Source organism: Staurois parvus, unplaced genomic scaffold (assembly GCF_062004578.1).
Source record: "Staurois parvus isolate SC_StPar_1 unplaced genomic scaffold, SC_StPar_1.0 ptg000321l, whole genome shotgun sequence".
NCBI classification, from domain to species: Eukaryota; Metazoa; Chordata; class Amphibia; order Anura; family Ranidae; genus Staurois; species Staurois parvus.
The window spans coordinates 9,243,635-9,261,120 of NW_028318117.1; the positions used below are offsets into that span (position 1 = coordinate 9,243,635).

General features: G+C 41.0%; 1 protein-coding gene across 1 annotated transcript in view; it reads right to left on the reverse strand.

Annotated features, from left to right (window-relative positions):
- The window catches only part of AIPL1 (AIP like 1 HSP90 co-chaperone), a 91,324-nt gene extending 87,957 nt beyond the window's left edge, over positions 1–3,367 (reverse strand). Inside the window, exon 1 of the mRNA XM_089683786.1 lies at positions 3,243–3,367. Coding sequence (XP_089539912.1) covers positions 3,243–3,338 — 96 coding nt within the window. The 5' untranslated portion in view covers positions 3,339–3,367. The remainder of the gene's footprint in view (positions 1–3,242) is intronic.
- Positions 3,368–17,486: the final 14,119 nt, after the last annotated feature.

Here is a 17,486-nt window from a genome sequence, read left to right on the forward strand (position 1 = left end):
ATGGAGTTAAAGAATATGTAGCCTATAATACTAAAGATTTTTTGTTCTTATGGGTTCAAGCTTTCAAACAGTATTTATTAATTGTTTTTCAGAAATCTTTGATTAGATTTTTGTAGCATTTTTAGCTAGGCTGGCAATGAATCATTCATTAAAGAATATGTAAACCCAACATTTCTTATTATTGATATGTGTCTGCTGTATCATGTACCTGTATGAAAAAGTATCCCATTCTCATTTTATTGCTTTCTTTGGGTGAAATCCCTAGTGTTTTTGGACCACACTAGGCAGGAAATCTCAGGGTGGTCAGTTCTCTAGCTATGTTGGGAAGATTAGTGTCCTGCTGTTCCTCCTCCCCTAGTTCTTATGCAGCTGAGAACAGAGAGAATGTGATCACTTTTATAAAAGGGGAAAATGTATTTGTAATTTATGTATATATATATATATATATATATATATATATATATATACACACAAATGTTTTGCCTTTCATTTCTATTTATTTTAATGATTGAGTTGTTTGACAAGGTGAGGGTTTACATATACTTTAATGCCAAGTTATCCATCTCTATTTGGTCTGGACATGTTTTTGCATGTTTTGGTTACACCATCAGCATGCATGTTCTATCTTTGCTAAAAATGTATGATGGTAAATCCTTTTAGCTGAAAAAAAAAATCATCCAGCCCTTGATATTCACTGTACAGTTAATTAGCATGTATAGCAAGAAAACAAAAGATGCATACCACCATCTGTTGTGTGTAATCCTGCTGCTTTAATTGATAATGCCACTGATAATACCGGGGACATTCTCAGGGGCCACAGATTATACAGCAACATATAGAATGGAATGTCGTAAAATATAAATGTGCTTTCCACTGTGTTAATTATAGCTAAATATATCCACTAAGCATATACATCAACCTGCTGTTAAAAAATATCCTTTTCTGAAATTATGCTATATAGTTTAAAAAGGACAAATGCTGGGCCCTACAGTAACAAGATGAAACATGCTGTAAGAGACAACAATCACATCATTATATGATTTGTTGTAGGCAAATGCACATTGAAGGCCATTGTTTGGAAAGACTGTTCATATATATAGGCAAATTTTTTGATGAAAGATCCAAAAACGTGCTTCTCTCAAAATAATCGCCTAACTGCAGTTATAAAAACTGCTTCTGATGCCAACATGTTACTTTCATAATTTTTCTCAGTAACATTATGCCTTAAAGTGTATCTAAACCCATGAACAGAAAAGTGATATATTGCAGCTTACCAGTTCTTAGATATGGTGGCTGCATTAGTTTAGTTGTTTCAGGCTAAGTACATTTTTTTTGGCAAGTTCAGAAAAAGTCTTTTTGATTAAGTCAGAAATCTTGCATCCTTTTGTTGTGGGTGGCGGGCTGAGAACATAAAATATTAACCTCCCTAGCGGTCTGATTATTTCAGATTTTTGGTGCTGAAAGCGGTATCATTATTTTGCATGGAAATATGTAGTTTTTTTTATTGTAGGCTGTAATTTTTAGGAATAACTCACTGAAATCTGTCTGAACAAGAGTCTATTAAACATCCCGGGTATGATAAAATTTGAAACACGAAATCATAAATTATAATTTAATAAATAATCATAAAAAATAATAATATAATAATAATACATTTAATTCAATAATATAATCAAACCAAAAACACTGAAATTTGAAATAGAGCGCCAAGTTCGCACATCACTGAGCAAAGTCGCAAAATTGTTTTCAGTGTCTGATGACGAATTTCCCCACGAATCATTATCACTCAATTCTGCAAGTGGTTCTAATTTACTATCGCTGTTCTCTAGCTGATCTAAACCCGCTTTTGACTTAAAGGGACACTTTTTGGACGCCATGGACTTAGACGGGCCATAGACGGGCCGTTTATCGCCCAAATTTTCGTCCGATAAATGAAAAATCGGTTAGCCCTGTTGCTGCCACCCATGTCCGCAAAAAACGGCCATTTTTCGCAGATTTTCCAGCATGATCGATAAAAATAAATGACCCCACTAACGGCGTGATTATCGGCCAAATTTTCGTCCGCACGAAAATTCAGACGATAAACTACCCGTCTATGGCCTGCATAAGTCTTGCTATGTGTTCTCAGTGGCAATTACTTCTGGGTCAATAGAGGGGACACCTGTTCTGGTGACAACCATCTAAGAATTGATTTCCCTAGCTTTGAAGCAGGGGAGGACTGACAACTCATGAGGCCCCCGGGCTATAGGGGATCATGGGGCCCCTGTGTCCTTGCCCAAACTCAAAAAAGCCAATGAAAAAGGTACCAGGGGCATCTCATGGGGCCCCTTACTGACAGTGCCCGAGTTTCCAAATGGTCAGTCCACCCCTGCTTTGAAGAGATTTTATCTCACTCCCTGTTGTGACATAAACAGGACAAAAACACTTGATCGAATGTGAAAAAAAGGTTTTGGATATACTTTAATGTGCAATATTTATCCACAGCTCCCGACTGTCCCTCTTTTAGGGGGAATGTTCCTCTTTTGAGACCATATCCCATATCTTAGAGCCTCAGCTGTCCCTCTTTTTCGTTTGATGTGTATATCTCTATAAAAAATATACTATTTGTCTACAAAAAGTGTTATGCTGCACTAAAAATGTTATCCAGGCTCTGTGTTATTGCATTTGTTATTTTAAAACGCCAATATGAAGGAAAATAAAAATAATTAAAAATAAAATAAATAAAGGTCAAAAAAGGTAACTTGTGTGGTTTGCCCAATCATTTTCAGCATAATAGATCTTTGTGATCCCTGTAACCAGAGCCATGACAGGGATGTGTTTGCCTGCATATTGTGTTCTAAAACCTCTTTGAAATTTCAGAAAGTTGGGGAGTATGTTTATCTGACAAAAAAGGGGAAAAATATATTTTTAAATTCAATTTTTATGTTCTGACCATAATAAATAAAAAAATAAATTGTTCCTAAAACACTATGCATTACCTTTAAAAATGACAAGAATGTGAGCTGCAATGACAATCACTGGCTGAGATGCTATTTAATTACAGTTAACCATAGAAGGTATTTAGGTTAGAAAAAAAAATTCAACCTTTTTCAAACTCCAGGTATCCAAGCAAGCATATAATTTGTACTATAATTCCATATAACCTCCTCTTAGACTTGCACTTACAGCTCTGGTAGTAGTAATGTTACAGGTGAAACAATGACATCCACGCTTGGCAGTACAACAACACAAGAGGAACAAACCTTTGATCCACTGATAAATTTCGGTAGCTCTCCTGTTCCTCCATGATGAATTTTCTTCCTTACTCCTTCGATGTTCAAGCCTATTGCTTCCTCCATTGTAGCTGCTATCTGTGGATGAAGATGGATTCGGACTGAGAGATTAACCTTTATATAGCGATAAAGAAGGATCTACGAAGCTGCCTTGAAAGCATAAGACCTAGGGATTGAAGAGTCTTAGGACAGATTGGTTGCCTTAGTCAGGAATCCCTGTATACTTATATAACCAATATTTCTGCACAACCTAGGGTTGACATAGAAAAATAATATATGTGCAGACACACCACATTGGATTCTAAAAAAAATGTTTTTATTTATATTCTTCAGCTGAGAAATAATGACTTGTAATGCTGTATGATGTATTTCACATCAATATTGCAGAAAGTTTAAAAGATACCTCCAGGAAAAAATATAAAACTTTCATTTAGTCTGAATGTATATCAAATTCAAAATCCTAACACTGACGTACAAAGCTGTCCACCATACTGCCCCGAACTACATCACTGACCTAATATCCAAGTACCGCCCAGCACGCACACTCCGCTCCTCACAAGACCTCCTTCTCTCTAGTTCCCTGGTCTCCTCCTCCCATGCCCGCCTCCAGGACTTCTCCAGGGTGTCACCCATCCTCTGGAACTCCCTGCCCCAACCCATCAGATTATCACCTACTCTCCTCTCCTTTAGGCGCACCCTGAAAACCCATCTCTTCAGGGAAGCCTACCCCGCCCCCTGCTAACTTGCCGACCTCCTCCACTCTTCCTACCACTCCATCCCCCACAGCTATCTCCTCCTGTGCCACCATCCCCTCCCTCCTAGATTGTAAGCTTGAAAGAGCAGGGCCCTCGATCCCCTCATGTTTTGCATTGTATTGGTATTGTTCTGTCACATGTTCTGTCCCCCTTTGTAATGTACAGCGCTGAGCGAACTATTGGCGCTTTATAAATACTGAATAATAATAATAATAATAATGTATATTCACAAAGCCGACTGGGGCACGTGTCAGGCGGGCAGTGACCTCATCATGCTGGGGGAAGCTTAGATACCATTTTGGAAACTCGAGTATGGTAATAGACTGTGACATGCCTATATGAACTTTTTAACATGTGAGTGGAATTTTACCTTTCTTATGGAAATAAACTATCAGTCTTAACTATTGGATGTTTCTTTGCTTTCTTTTAATATATCTAGTCCTGGGAGACTGGTAATGACCAGGTGAATGCTGAAGAAGATCGTGGTCTCTAATATAAAAGCACAATTGACCCTCCTTTTCCAGTGGGGTCCATGAAATCAGGTGAGAAGATACCCATGAGGTGTAGTGAAGGGCAAGGTGGTGTTTGTTCACGCTGAAGAAAGTCATATTATTGTTCAGACAAGAATTAACATATCGATTGAAGATTGCATGAAAATTGGTTGGTGTATGGGACTAAACATTTTTTTTCTTATGCTTTAAGAGCTATACTGTATATATATATTTATATATTTTTGCACATTCACAAAAGGATACTGAATACTGGGGGGGGGTCTGTTTATGATAAAGTGTTATGGTATCAGGTTATATGATACTTGATTTGTTATATCATATTGGAAGCGCTTCACCAGTATTTGATCTTGATTCATTAACACAATGTAGTGATTGCACAGTTGGGTGGTAGCTGCTTTCCTCATTCAATTTGACTTATTTATTTATAATTGTGATTACTAATAGTGCGGGAGTTTATCTATTTTTATTAAGTAGTTAGATGTGCCTGTTTATATTCCCCTCCCTCACCATGCTAAGAATCCCAACTAATGCTCACAGGCAACACTTAAAGTTAAAGTTTAGTTTTGTTTATTTTTTTTTAGGAAGGTGAGGGGGGATACAGCAACAAACACATTAGCTGTATGTAATGGTATCCTATCCCAGGCTGTCGCTTGTTATTAAAATCTTCCCTTTGGTGTCTCCTTCAAACCCCCGGCTAATGCTCTGTCTATTTTATGGCAGGGTGATAGTTCTCAGCAGCTGCTGCTACTGAAAAAAAGTTGCACCATCCACCCCCTTCTTCCCTCTCCACTATTTGTATTGCTTGTATCACTCTTCTCCCATAGTGCATCATATTCTGTGGATACATATTGGAAATCCTGTCATTCAACTGTGCCTCCTTCATTTACAGAACAAAAAACATTATGGGAGAATACTAATAGCTCTGTGAATGTGCTAAAAGGAGAGGTCAGTGGCGCAACCGTTCTCTGTAGCAGTGGCTGCTGTTAACCTTCTACGTGCCAGAAAGCAGCTGCACAGGACAGTATCCGGTGGCCGTGATGAGGACAATGCAGGGTGGATTTTTAGTAGAAACTGGTAACAGAATACACATCATTCAACCATTGGTGCTGTATCCACCCAAAAAACCCCTAAACTTCAACAAAGCTTTAATCAAGCCCCCTTTCATATACACACTCATTAAACTAACATTCAGATAAGTTTTTACCAAAAATATGCCAAAAAAGTGATGATTTTATTACTGGCACCAAAAGTGTCAGATGCTGAATCCTTATAGTCACATACACTAAGAAAACTGAGCAATATTTTTTGAATATTTGTGTGGTCACTCAATTTTCTCAGCTTAATAAAGCTGGGTAGGTCTAAACCAGAAAGACAAGTTCAGCTCTTAAGATGCTGTGAAGTTTTTTCTTGTGTATTCCAATGACTCCACATAAGCTGTGCAGTTGGACATAAAGATAAGATGAAGAGGGTGATCAGTGACAAAGTACGTGAGGGGTCAGATTATGGGTTTGCGTATGTGCTGTTCCTCCATAAAAACGACAGGTGCCCAAGAGTTTAAGTGAACCTGCCATGACAAAAGAGGCTGCCACTAATTACCTCTTACTGAAAATGCTATAAGCCTGGCTGCGGCTGGCTTTAGTTCCTCACAGAGCCAAACCAAGAATGCTATTTAATGTCCTAAAATTCCTCAGGTCAAAGGTATCTTGAAATCTGCTGTTTGTTTGTGACCCTTCCACATATGAATTCCATATCCTCACACCTGCCTGACTTAGCTGAACTTGGAGATATTTTTCTACAACTGTAAAACATTGTAAGACAGCAAGACATTGGTGACAACCTACCTTAAGCTGTACTAACATTATTTTACTTGCTTGGATAAGTCTTGATTTCCTCTGGTTTCTGTTACTGATCCCATTTCTCATGGCTATTACTACCCTTGAACCCTGGTAAATGCCAAATGCCCCGTCCTGTGGTCTGGTTCCTCATCTGTCACCTAGCCTGTTCTTTGGCCTGACGGCTGCAACCTGAGAGCTGCCAGAAACCAAGCAACCAAGTTCTGATACTTATGAAGATAAGGATAGACCTGACCTAGACCTAAGGTTTTCCTATTGGTGTTGCTATCCAATAGTATTATAATGGTGTTGGTGATCTGGTTGCCAGGCAAGCAGTTTCTACACGCCAGAGGATCTGCATAGTCTCTATGGTATGAAATGTATTATAATATAAATAACAATTGAAGCGTCCCACCTTTGCTCAATAGTCCAGATATAGTTTTGTTCCAATAAAGGTCAGATGAACAATCAAAAAGGTAACCAACACATATTGGAGGTCCAAAAATGCTCCTTTCATCAAGACTTGAAATAGAAGTGTGAAGGTATACACAAATCTTGTCAACATCTGGTTTGGCAGCCATAACAGCTGCTGATGAGATTTTTGCAGACCCCTACACTTGTGAAAATACCACCCAAAACCACCAATTACAATCCTTTTTTTTATTTCCAGAGACCATAGTAATTTTATGTCAAACACAACCATGCAAAGAAGTGGTAGGAAATGAGGCCCAGAAGGGAGGGGTGCAGAGGAGGGCTGGAAACGTTTGGTTGTATGGACAAACACAACCAACTATCTTGTTACAATGGCATCTGAAAGTTGGTGGGATATATTAGGCAGCAAGTAAACATATTGTCCCTGAAGTTCATGTGTTGAAAACAGAAAAAATGGACATCGCAGTTTGTTGTGTATGGGACTGTGTAGCGGCAGTCCTGTCTAGGTACCCATACTGACCCATGCCCACAGCCAAAAGCACCTATAATGGGCACATGAGTATCCAGAAACCATTGTAATTTTACGTCAAATACTGCCAAGCAAAGGGGTGGTAAGAAATGAGGGCCTGGAAGGGAGGGGTGGAGGACTGGAATCATTTGACCTGGTGGGCAAGCACAACCAACTAGTCTTTTCATGTAGGGACAGGCTTATGTGATCAAAAGCAAGTGTACTCCGCAAATTTTACCAATGTGCCTTACTAATTGGTTGGCATGATGAAATTTGGGTGTCCCTAAAGGACATGGTTTACTGTCATACACCTCTTCACATCTTCCAGAATCAACTTCCTTGCAGTTCCTGGCATTCCGTCACATGGTATATCAAATCCACAAAAAAATCCCCCTCTTCTTGATGCTGTCCAATGCATGTCACTGACAGTGGATCCAGCTCTGAATGGAGAAGTTTCTATACTCAAGGCTACCAGCCCAGCACATCTCATCAGTACTGGCCCGATGGGCAATTGACCCCCCATCCCTCAGTGCAGGCCAATAGAGATTTTAGATTTTCTAGGAAATCCCCTTTATTCAGACAAGTTTGCACTTCTTACTGTGAACCTACTTTACATAACAGTAAAATTTCAGCAGTTGCAATAAGCTATTATTTTCTTAGAGACTAATTTCCATTAATTAGTATAATTAACTTTACTGCACATAACTATTTAGCCCATTTATTATCCCACATCACAATACAAGTTTCCTTGTGATAACAGCAGTAACAGAATAAAAACAGTCACTTGAAGAACATGGAATGTTCTCTAATGACAGGAAGATGTGTAAAGCTATTATAAGTGACCAATTGCTCCAGCTGGCAGTTAGCAAAACAAAGCCTTGCTTCAGACAATGCAAAGGCACTGCAAGCATGAATGGAGCATATGAATGCTGTAGCTTTGTATTACAAAGTCAGATAATGGTACTCTTTACCTAGAAGTCAATGTTTCTATCACAGATGAATAGGTATCATTTCCATTAACCACTTCGCCCTCCAGAGGATTTACCCCCCTTCCTGACCAGGCCATTTTTTGCGATACGGCGCTGCGTTACTTTAAATGACAATTGCGCAGTCATGCAACACTATACCCAAATGAAATGTATGTACTTTTTTCCCCACAAATAGAGCTTTCTTTCAGTGGTATTTAATCACTGCCACGATTTTTATTTTTTGTGCTATAACCAAAGAAGGCAGACAATTTTGAAAAAAACTGTATTTTTGACTTTTTGCTATAAAACAGCCAATAAAAAATTCAAAAAATCTAATTTTGTCATACATTTAGGCCAAAATCTATCCTGCTACATGTCTTTGCAAACAAAAATCCCAATACGTGTAAATTAATTGGTTTACGTGAAAGGTATAGCATCTACAAATGGCGGTATATATACTGGAATTTTTTTTTTCTTATACTAGTAATGGCGGCGATCAGCAACGTATAGCGGGACTGCACGACTGCGGTGGGCATTCTAACACTGGGAGGGAACTGACTAACTGCCACTGACATCCCCAGTGACACTAATACAGTGATCAGTGCTAATACAAAGCACTGACACTGTACTAATGACAATGGGCAGGAAGGGGTTACCATCTGGGGCAATCAAAGGGTGTGCTGTGTGTGTTTCACATTATGTGCTGTGTGTGTTTTACTACGAAGACATTCTGCTTTGTATTTCTCTGCTGTGCAGAGAAATACAAAGCAACATGTCCTTGCTGACAGAAAAGAGACCTGTGTTGTTTACAGTCGCCAGCCAGGACCCGGTGATCTATAGCCGTCAATAGCAGCACAGGTAGGGCAGCACGTGCCCCTTCTACCTGGAAATACAAATCAGGTATATATACCTGATTTTATGCTGCCCTGTAGGTGTTGTGGCAGTACGGTATCCTGCCACGGTGGAAATCATGATGGAGACCCAGGATTCTCAACCATACAGGTTGAGGGGCTCCAGGCAGTTCTTATAATGCAGAGGAAACTGGTTTATCATTTTCCTCTTTGGTTTGTAAAGCCTGTTTTGGGACCTGTAGCCTGGAGATTTCCCAAAGAGATTTGGGAGGGATGAAATCTCCAATCCTGGGCCCATATTTTGAGAGCAGCCAGCATGATGATTGCACAGGTGTGTGCAGGCCTTTTTGTGGAGGCCAGGTCATGATTCTGAGCTCCACCCCTGCAGATAGGAGTCAGGAGGGCTCCACCCCGGCAGATAGGAGTCAGGAGGGCTTCACCAAGGAGAGGTGGAAGCCAAAAGCGGCAAGGAGCTTCTAGAGACTAGCTATGTGCTAGTGGCCAGCTGTGTGCAAGAGCCATGGTTTTTGAAAGGGTCTGCAGGAGACAGACGTAAGCCTGAAGAGGAAGGCCAATGGAAGATTGTATATCTGAGAGAGCCAGGAGGCTGAATTTTGTTTATGTGGATGATCGATACCCCTGTGTGGGAAACTTCTGTTTTGAACTTTCATTTAAATAAAAGTGGGCTAAAAAAGGCCTTAAAAAAGAAAGCGAGTTGCTGTGTGCGTTTAAAAGCTCTACCACTTTGAAGCGAGTTCCCACAGTGTCTACTATAGGGCGGTGGGCAAGCGGTTAATGTAGTATGCTAATGCATTTACTAGGGCTGAAATTGGGACATAGACCTGTTAAAAGTTCCAAAACAATATAAAAAGGGAATTTGAAATGTAAATGTACTGCAAACAGTTTCTGGCACAAATTATTCTAGCAGAGACCAACAGCAGGATGTGTTTATGTTGTTAGGAATTTTTATATAGAAAAGCAAACAACACACCAAAACTTACAACATCCCATATTTAAAAACCAACAGTTTTTGTCTGCTGCTGGTAAATGAGTTAACAGAGTGCCAGTCCAAACTGAATCTATTACAAAGGCCACGGAAAGGTTAATTGAAAGCTTACCTACATACAGGTATAGGAGGTAGAGAGACATACAGGTCCCCAACTCCCTACTGAAAATACAGAGGGTGCTGCAACACATTCATCCTCAAAGGCCTGACACACTGTATAGTGAGCATCAGCTTACATCTGTGTATGTGACAAAACATTTTAAAAGAAAAAAATACACCGATCAGCTATAACATTATGGCTGCTGGCAGATTAAGTGAATAACATTGATTATCTTGTTAGAATGGCATCTGAAAGTTGGTGGGATATATTAGATGGCAAGTAAAGATATTGTTGCTGAAATTCATGTGCTAAAAGCAGAAACAATGAGCCTCATAGTTTATTGTATATGGGGTTGAATAGCCGCAGACTGATCAAGGTGCCCATGCTGACCCATGTCCATAGTCAAAAGCTCCTACAATGGGCACCTTAGCATCAGAACTGGACCACAGAGCAATGCAAGAAGGTGGCCTAGTCTGATGAATCATGTTTTCTTATACATCATGTGGATGGTCGGGTGCAAGTACCCAAGGAAGAAATGGCACCTTACCTGGGGAAGAGATGGCACCAGGATGAGGTATGGGAAGAAGGCAAGTCAACAAAGATAGTGTAATGGATTGGACAATGTTGTGCCGGAAAATTTTGGTCCTGCCATTCTTGTGGATGTTATTTGACATGTACCACCTACCACCTGTATACAGTGGTGTATTTAGGTTTTGTGCTGCCCTAAGCATGGAGAGAGCCTGACAATGACCAACACCACATCACCACACCTCCCCCCCCCCATGATGAGACCCTGACAACGACCAACACCAACCCCTGATCCCCCCCCCCGGCAAAGAGAGCCTTCCACCACCACCTTAACCAGCATGAGATACAGAGGCACTCACCTTCCCATGCCACGTGTGTCCCTTCTTCCGCCACCCCCCCCCCTGAAAAATGCCCCCCTAGGCAAACGCCTTGTTTGCCTTGTGGTGAATACACCCCTGCCTGTATATACTGTATATATGTGATTCCTGAAAGGCAAAAAGATGCCTGGGTGCACACCTCAAAAAAGTATAACATATAGAACCATGTAAAGTAGCTTATGCAGGACAGGGAGCCACAAAAAACAAAAGGAACTTTAGGAATAAAAGGAACTATATTAAATGCCCAATGTTTTGGTGGGGCACAACTCGCCTTTGACAAAGGTGGACTATGCCCCACTGAAACTTTGGACACTCAGTAAAGAAGCTTATTTTGTGGCTCCTCTTTCAGTCCTGCATGCAACATTTCCTTGAATGTATATATGCTTATACATTCAATGGCCAATTTATTAGGTACTCCTATTCAATTTAATAAAATATATGGCAAGTGAGCGCATGATTGATATCAAGCTGCTTGCATTAAGGATGAACCCCTGTATCCTATATATAGACTAATAGATATGTTAGCACTGCATTATATATCTATTACTCCTATTCAATTGCTTCGTAACACAAACTGCTAATCAGCCAATCACATGGCAGCAGCTCAATGCATTTAGGCATGTAGACGTGGTGAAGATGACTTGCTGATGTTCAATCCGAGCATCATAATGGGGAAGAAAGGGGATTTAAGTGACTTTGAACGTGGTATGGTTATTGCTGCCAGACGGGCTGGTCTGAGTGTTTAAAAAAGTGCATATCTACTGGGATTTTCACGCACAACCACCTCTAGGGTTTACAGAGTATGGTCTGAAAAAGAGAAAATATCCAGTGGGTGGCAGTTGTGTGGATGAAAATGCCTTGTTGCCTTGTCAGAGGAGAATAGGCACACTGGTTCAAGATTATAGAAAGGCAACAGTAACTCAAATAACCACTCATTATAATCAAGGTATGCAGAATACCATCTCTGAATGCACAAAACGTCAAACCTTGAAGCAGATGGGCTACAGCAGCAGAAGACCACACCGGGTGCCACTCCTGTCAGCTAAGAACAGGAAACGAAGGCTACAATTTGCATAGGCTTACCAAAATTGGACAATAGAAGATTGGAAAAATGTTGCCTGGTCTGATGAGTCTCAATTTCCCTAGAGATGGTTGTGCATGAAAATCCCTGTAGATCAGCAGTTTTTGAAATACTCAGACTAGCCCATCTGGCACAAACAACCATGCCATGTTCAAAGTCACTTAAATCCCCTTTCTTCCCCATTCTGATGCTCGGTTTGAACTTCAACAAGCAGGGGTGGACTGACAACTCCTGGGGCCCCCGGGCAATAGGGGATCATGGGGCCCCTGTGTCCTCACCCACACCCAAAAAAGCCTATGAAAAAGCCAATGAAAGGTACCAGGGGCATCTCATGGGGCCCCCTACTGACCCCGGGTCCTGGAGCAGTGCCCGAGTGCTCGAATGGTCAGTCTGCCCCTGTCAAAAAGTCATCTTCACCATGTCTAGATACCTAAATGCATTGAGTTGCTGCCATGTGATTGGCTGATTTGTGTTGCCAAGCAATTGAACAGGTGTACCTAATAAAGTGGCTGGTGAATGTATAGTATATACACTTTATATATGTGACTCCTTTGTGAAACTTCAAATTCCTTCCAGTCGTGACAGCCTTTGGCAAAGCACATTGGAGATTCACAAAAAGGAAGAAAATTAAATGGGCTTTATAAATGGAACAAATGTTACAATGGATGTTGGAACTGTCAGCTGAAGTGGAAAGGGATTTGTCTGATTCCGGTTCTGACCAATCTTGCTGGCAATTATGACCAAATCTGCATGTGTATGAGATTCTCTGGCTTGAAGTCTTATGAATAGACGGACCGTTGAATTGAGAACACACTTCTTATACGAAGATGCTGCAGTTTGATGGCAGAATTATACCAGCTCCAGCTGCAAACTTCACTGTTCAATTATTCATCTGTCATCACAGACTTGGGATGCATTGCTATTACATGATCTCTTTCTTCTGTTTATGCATTCCATGAATCGATGGCTTCTTATGGAAAAGAAAAGCGTATACTCTTTCTCCTCTTATTTGCCAAGGAGTTATTTTTCGTTTAAATGCAACAATAAACCGTAACAATGTGCTATCATTACTGCTACAAACATTGGCATGGTAATGCCTTAGGCCATGTTATCTTAAAAATGATTGCGACTGTATTCAACAGGGTTGTAAATATTTACAGGTAATGAACAGAGGGGATGCAGAATAGTGACAACATAGATGGAATACTGGCTCCCTCCTGTGTTCAAAGTGCAAACTTGTCCAAACAACACGCTGAGTACTATACTTACTGAATGGTAAACCTTTATTTTTTTAGAGATGCTTTTTATTATTATTTTCATTGTAACAAGTAAAAATACACAAATACAATCACAGAGTCCGTGTCCTGTATTACATATATTGCAGAGTTATTATGCACTGAAGCCTTCATATAAAGTAAATAGTTGGCGAACATTCAAATGAGATATACAGCAGAAAACTGAATATTTCTTTGACTGTTATCGTGGTTATGGGAGTAAAGACTATGTTGTATTTACATTCTATTCTATATCCATTTAGATGGCTATATTAAGATCTAGTTTTTGGTGATGCCTCTTTTTATACCATATTGTGAAATTGCTGGCCTCTTCTTTTGTGCTTATTTGACTCTTGAGCAGGTATATCTTCCAGATTTTAGGTATGATATTGTATGGGCTATCATATATACAGTAAGTCCCTGACTTACGATCGAGTTCCATTCTGGTACAAAGTTCATAAATTGGATTAGTTCGTAAGTCCGACGTAGTGAGTCTTATACACCTTTGACTTGAATATACAATGTAAAGCATAAAAAAAATAAACACACACAAAAATACTGTAAATAAACTATTTTTACTTTGACAGTTACCTTAAAATGGTGGTACAGTACAACTGTAAATAAACTATTTTTACTGTTAGGGTCCTTTCACACGTGCGTTCTGTATGTCCGTTTTTCATCTGTCCATTTACAGATGAAAAACGGTCCCCCGTGTATCTCTATGGACTTGCGGATGTAACATCTTTTTACATCCGTTAATGTCCACATCCGTTAACATCCGTTTTTTTGAACGGAAGAAAACCCTATTTTTCTTCTGCAAAAAGAAAACCGTTATGGACGAAAAACGGGTGTCAACAGATGTCAACGGATTGCATGCAGCCAGGCAGGTCAGGAAAGGGGGGGGGGCGAGCAAGTGCCCCCCCCTCCCCTGAACCATAACAGGCCACATGCCCTCAACATGGGGGGAATGAGTTTTTAGTCATCAGCTGTCAGTGGGGTTCCCCACTGAGAGCTGAATATTAAAAAAAAAAAAAATTGCCAGCAATTAAAAAATAATTTAAAAAACGGCGTGGAGTCCCCCCTCCCATACATACCAAGCCTTTCGGGTCTGGTTTGGATTTTGAGGAGAACTCCCACGCCAAAATGAAAAAACAAATTGGTGTGGAGTCCATTCCAAGATCCATACCAGACACTTATCCGAGCATGCAACCCAGCAGGTCAGGAAAGGAAAGGGGGGGAGCGAGCGAGTGCAAGCCCCCCCCCCCCCCATGTGAATGAGCATGAGTACTGCTACCCATTCACAAAAAAAGTGTAGTGTGAAAAAAGACAGGAGACATTCTTTGACAAGTCCTTTATTAAAAGAAGCAAAATAAAAGAATTTCCCCCACAGTAGATCCAACATCAATCACGATGCCCGCTGCTGCTGCCACCGAAAAAAAAAACAAAAAAAACAAAGGCTCCGCACCCGACGCTGGCTCCCGCCGTGTAACAGTTCCTAAATATGTAAGGAGTGGAGCCACTCAGTGACATCACCCGTGTGACCCTGCCCTCATGTGACATCATCAACCAGGGCATGCTGGGTCACTGATGTCACACGGGGCAGCGGCACATACATGACAGCCCCCGCCCCTTACATATTTAAGAACTGTCAAGCCAATCGGAGCAGTCACACGGCGGGAGCCAGGATCAGGTGCGGAGCCTTTGTCTTTTTTTTTCTTTTTTCAGGCGGCGGCGGGCATCGTGATTGACATTGGATCTACTGCAGGGGGACATTATTTTTTATTTTCCTTCTTTTAACAAAGGACTTGTCAAAGAATGTCTCCTGTCTTTTTTCACACTACACTACACTTTTTTTTGTGAATGGGTAGCGGTACCATGTACCCCATACTCGTTCACATTCTGATAATCCCCCTGCCCGCAGACTCCCACAACCCCAGCCCAGGGTTGTGGGGAACAGGCCCTTGTCCCCATCAACATGGGGACAAGGTGCTTTGGGGGGAGCCCCCCGCTACATAGCACCCCCCCATGTTGAGGGCATGTGGCCTGGTATGGTTCAGGAGAGGGGGGCGCTCGCTTGCCCTCCCCGTTTCCTGACCTGCCGGGCTGCATGCTCGGATAAGGGACTAGTATGGATCATGGGGGGGACCCCACACCATTTTTTTTTAAATGTTGGCGTGGGAGTTCCCCTCAAAATCCAAACCAGATCTGAAGGGCTTGGTACGGATGGAGGGGGGGACCCCACACCATTTTTTAAATACTTTTTTAATTGCCAACAATTTTTTTTTTTCACATTCAGTTGACAGCTGATGACTAAAAAAGGATGAAAAAATGGATGAAAAAAACAGATGTAAATGAATGAAAAAACGGATGTAAACTCATCCATTTTTTCTATGAAAAAACATGACTGAACAGAAGAAAAAAAACGGACCGCCCGTATGAAAGGACCCTTACAGTTTCCTTAAAATGGTGATACAGTGCAGTACAGTACAACTGTAAATAAACTTTTTTTACTTTTAGAGTTACCTTAAAATGATGGTACAGCACAGTACAGTACCACAACTGGCATATAGTGGAAGAGAGTTACGAACTGGAGGAGAGAGGGAAGGTGGGAGATGGTGGAGTTGAAGGATCATCAGCAATAGGACATGGAGGGCAAGATGGAATTTGGCCCACACCTGATGTTGACTGAGCTAAAGGATCATCAACAATAGGAGATGGAGGGCAAGATGGAATTTTCCCCACACCTGATGTTGATGGAGCTGAAGGATCATCAGCAATAGGAGATGGAGGGCAAGATCGAATCTGACCCACACCTGATGTTGATGGAGCTGAAGGATCATCAGCAATAGGAGATGGAGGGCAAGATGGAATTTCACTCACACCTGATGTTGATGACACAGGTTTTTTGATGGATTCAATTCTGTCTACCCTCTGAATAAAAGGATCCAGTGATGTCTGAGTAGTAGCTCTTTTTTTCTCATTATAGATGAGTCTGTAGCACTGAATGGCATTCTGAATGGCTGTTGCAACCTTTTTGTATCGTTCTACATTGGGGTACTGTGCCTCAAACACTAACAGTGCCTCTTAAAGTAAAGAAAATACCCTTGCCATTTCCTGTGCTGTGAATCTCTTTGGTTCTTCAGTTACATCTTCCTCTTGGCTCTCTTCATCTTTTCGCTGGGCCTCTAATTCCATCAGGTCCTCATTAGTAAGTTCCTCATGTTGCACAGCAAGGAGTTCAATGAAGTCATCCTCTTGCAGATCTACCTCCAGCTTCGTACTAAAGGTCACTAAGTTGTTGAAGACCTCTTTGGACTCCCTACCCATCTTCTCAAGTCCATGAACTTCATGAACAAACTGCGGGCAAAAGTTCTTCCAAACCCCATTCATGGTGACAGACGAAACCTCATGCCAAGCAAAATTATGCTTTTTAGGGCCTTGTAGATGTTATAGTTCTTCCAAAATTGTTGCAAGGTTGTTCCTGGTTCATCAATAGCCTTCACTGATGAAAATTGTGACATAAATAATAATTCTTGAAAGTCACAATAACTCCCTGGTCCATAGGTTGGATGAGTGCCGTAGTATTTGCTGGCAGATGCACTTTGACATTGGGATGAAAGTCATCCATGAATTGGAGGTGACCTGGTGCATTGTCAAACAGCAAAAGAATGTTGAATGGGATATCTTTCTCCAAACAATATTTCTCTATCTCTGGGATAAAGTGGTGGAAAAACCAGTCCTGGAAATGTAACCCAGGCTTTGGATTTACTCTTCCACACAACTGGTAGAGAGCCCTTGGCTATGTTTTTGAGGGCTCTTGGGTTCTCTGAATGGTAAACTAAGAGAGGCTTTAGTTTCAAATCACCAGCAGTATTGTCACCAAACAACCGAGTAAGTCTGTCCTTTGCTTCTTTGAAGCCTGGCATCACCTTTTCCTCTCTACTGATTTAACTTCGTTCTGGCATCCTCTTCCAGTACAGTCCTGTCTCA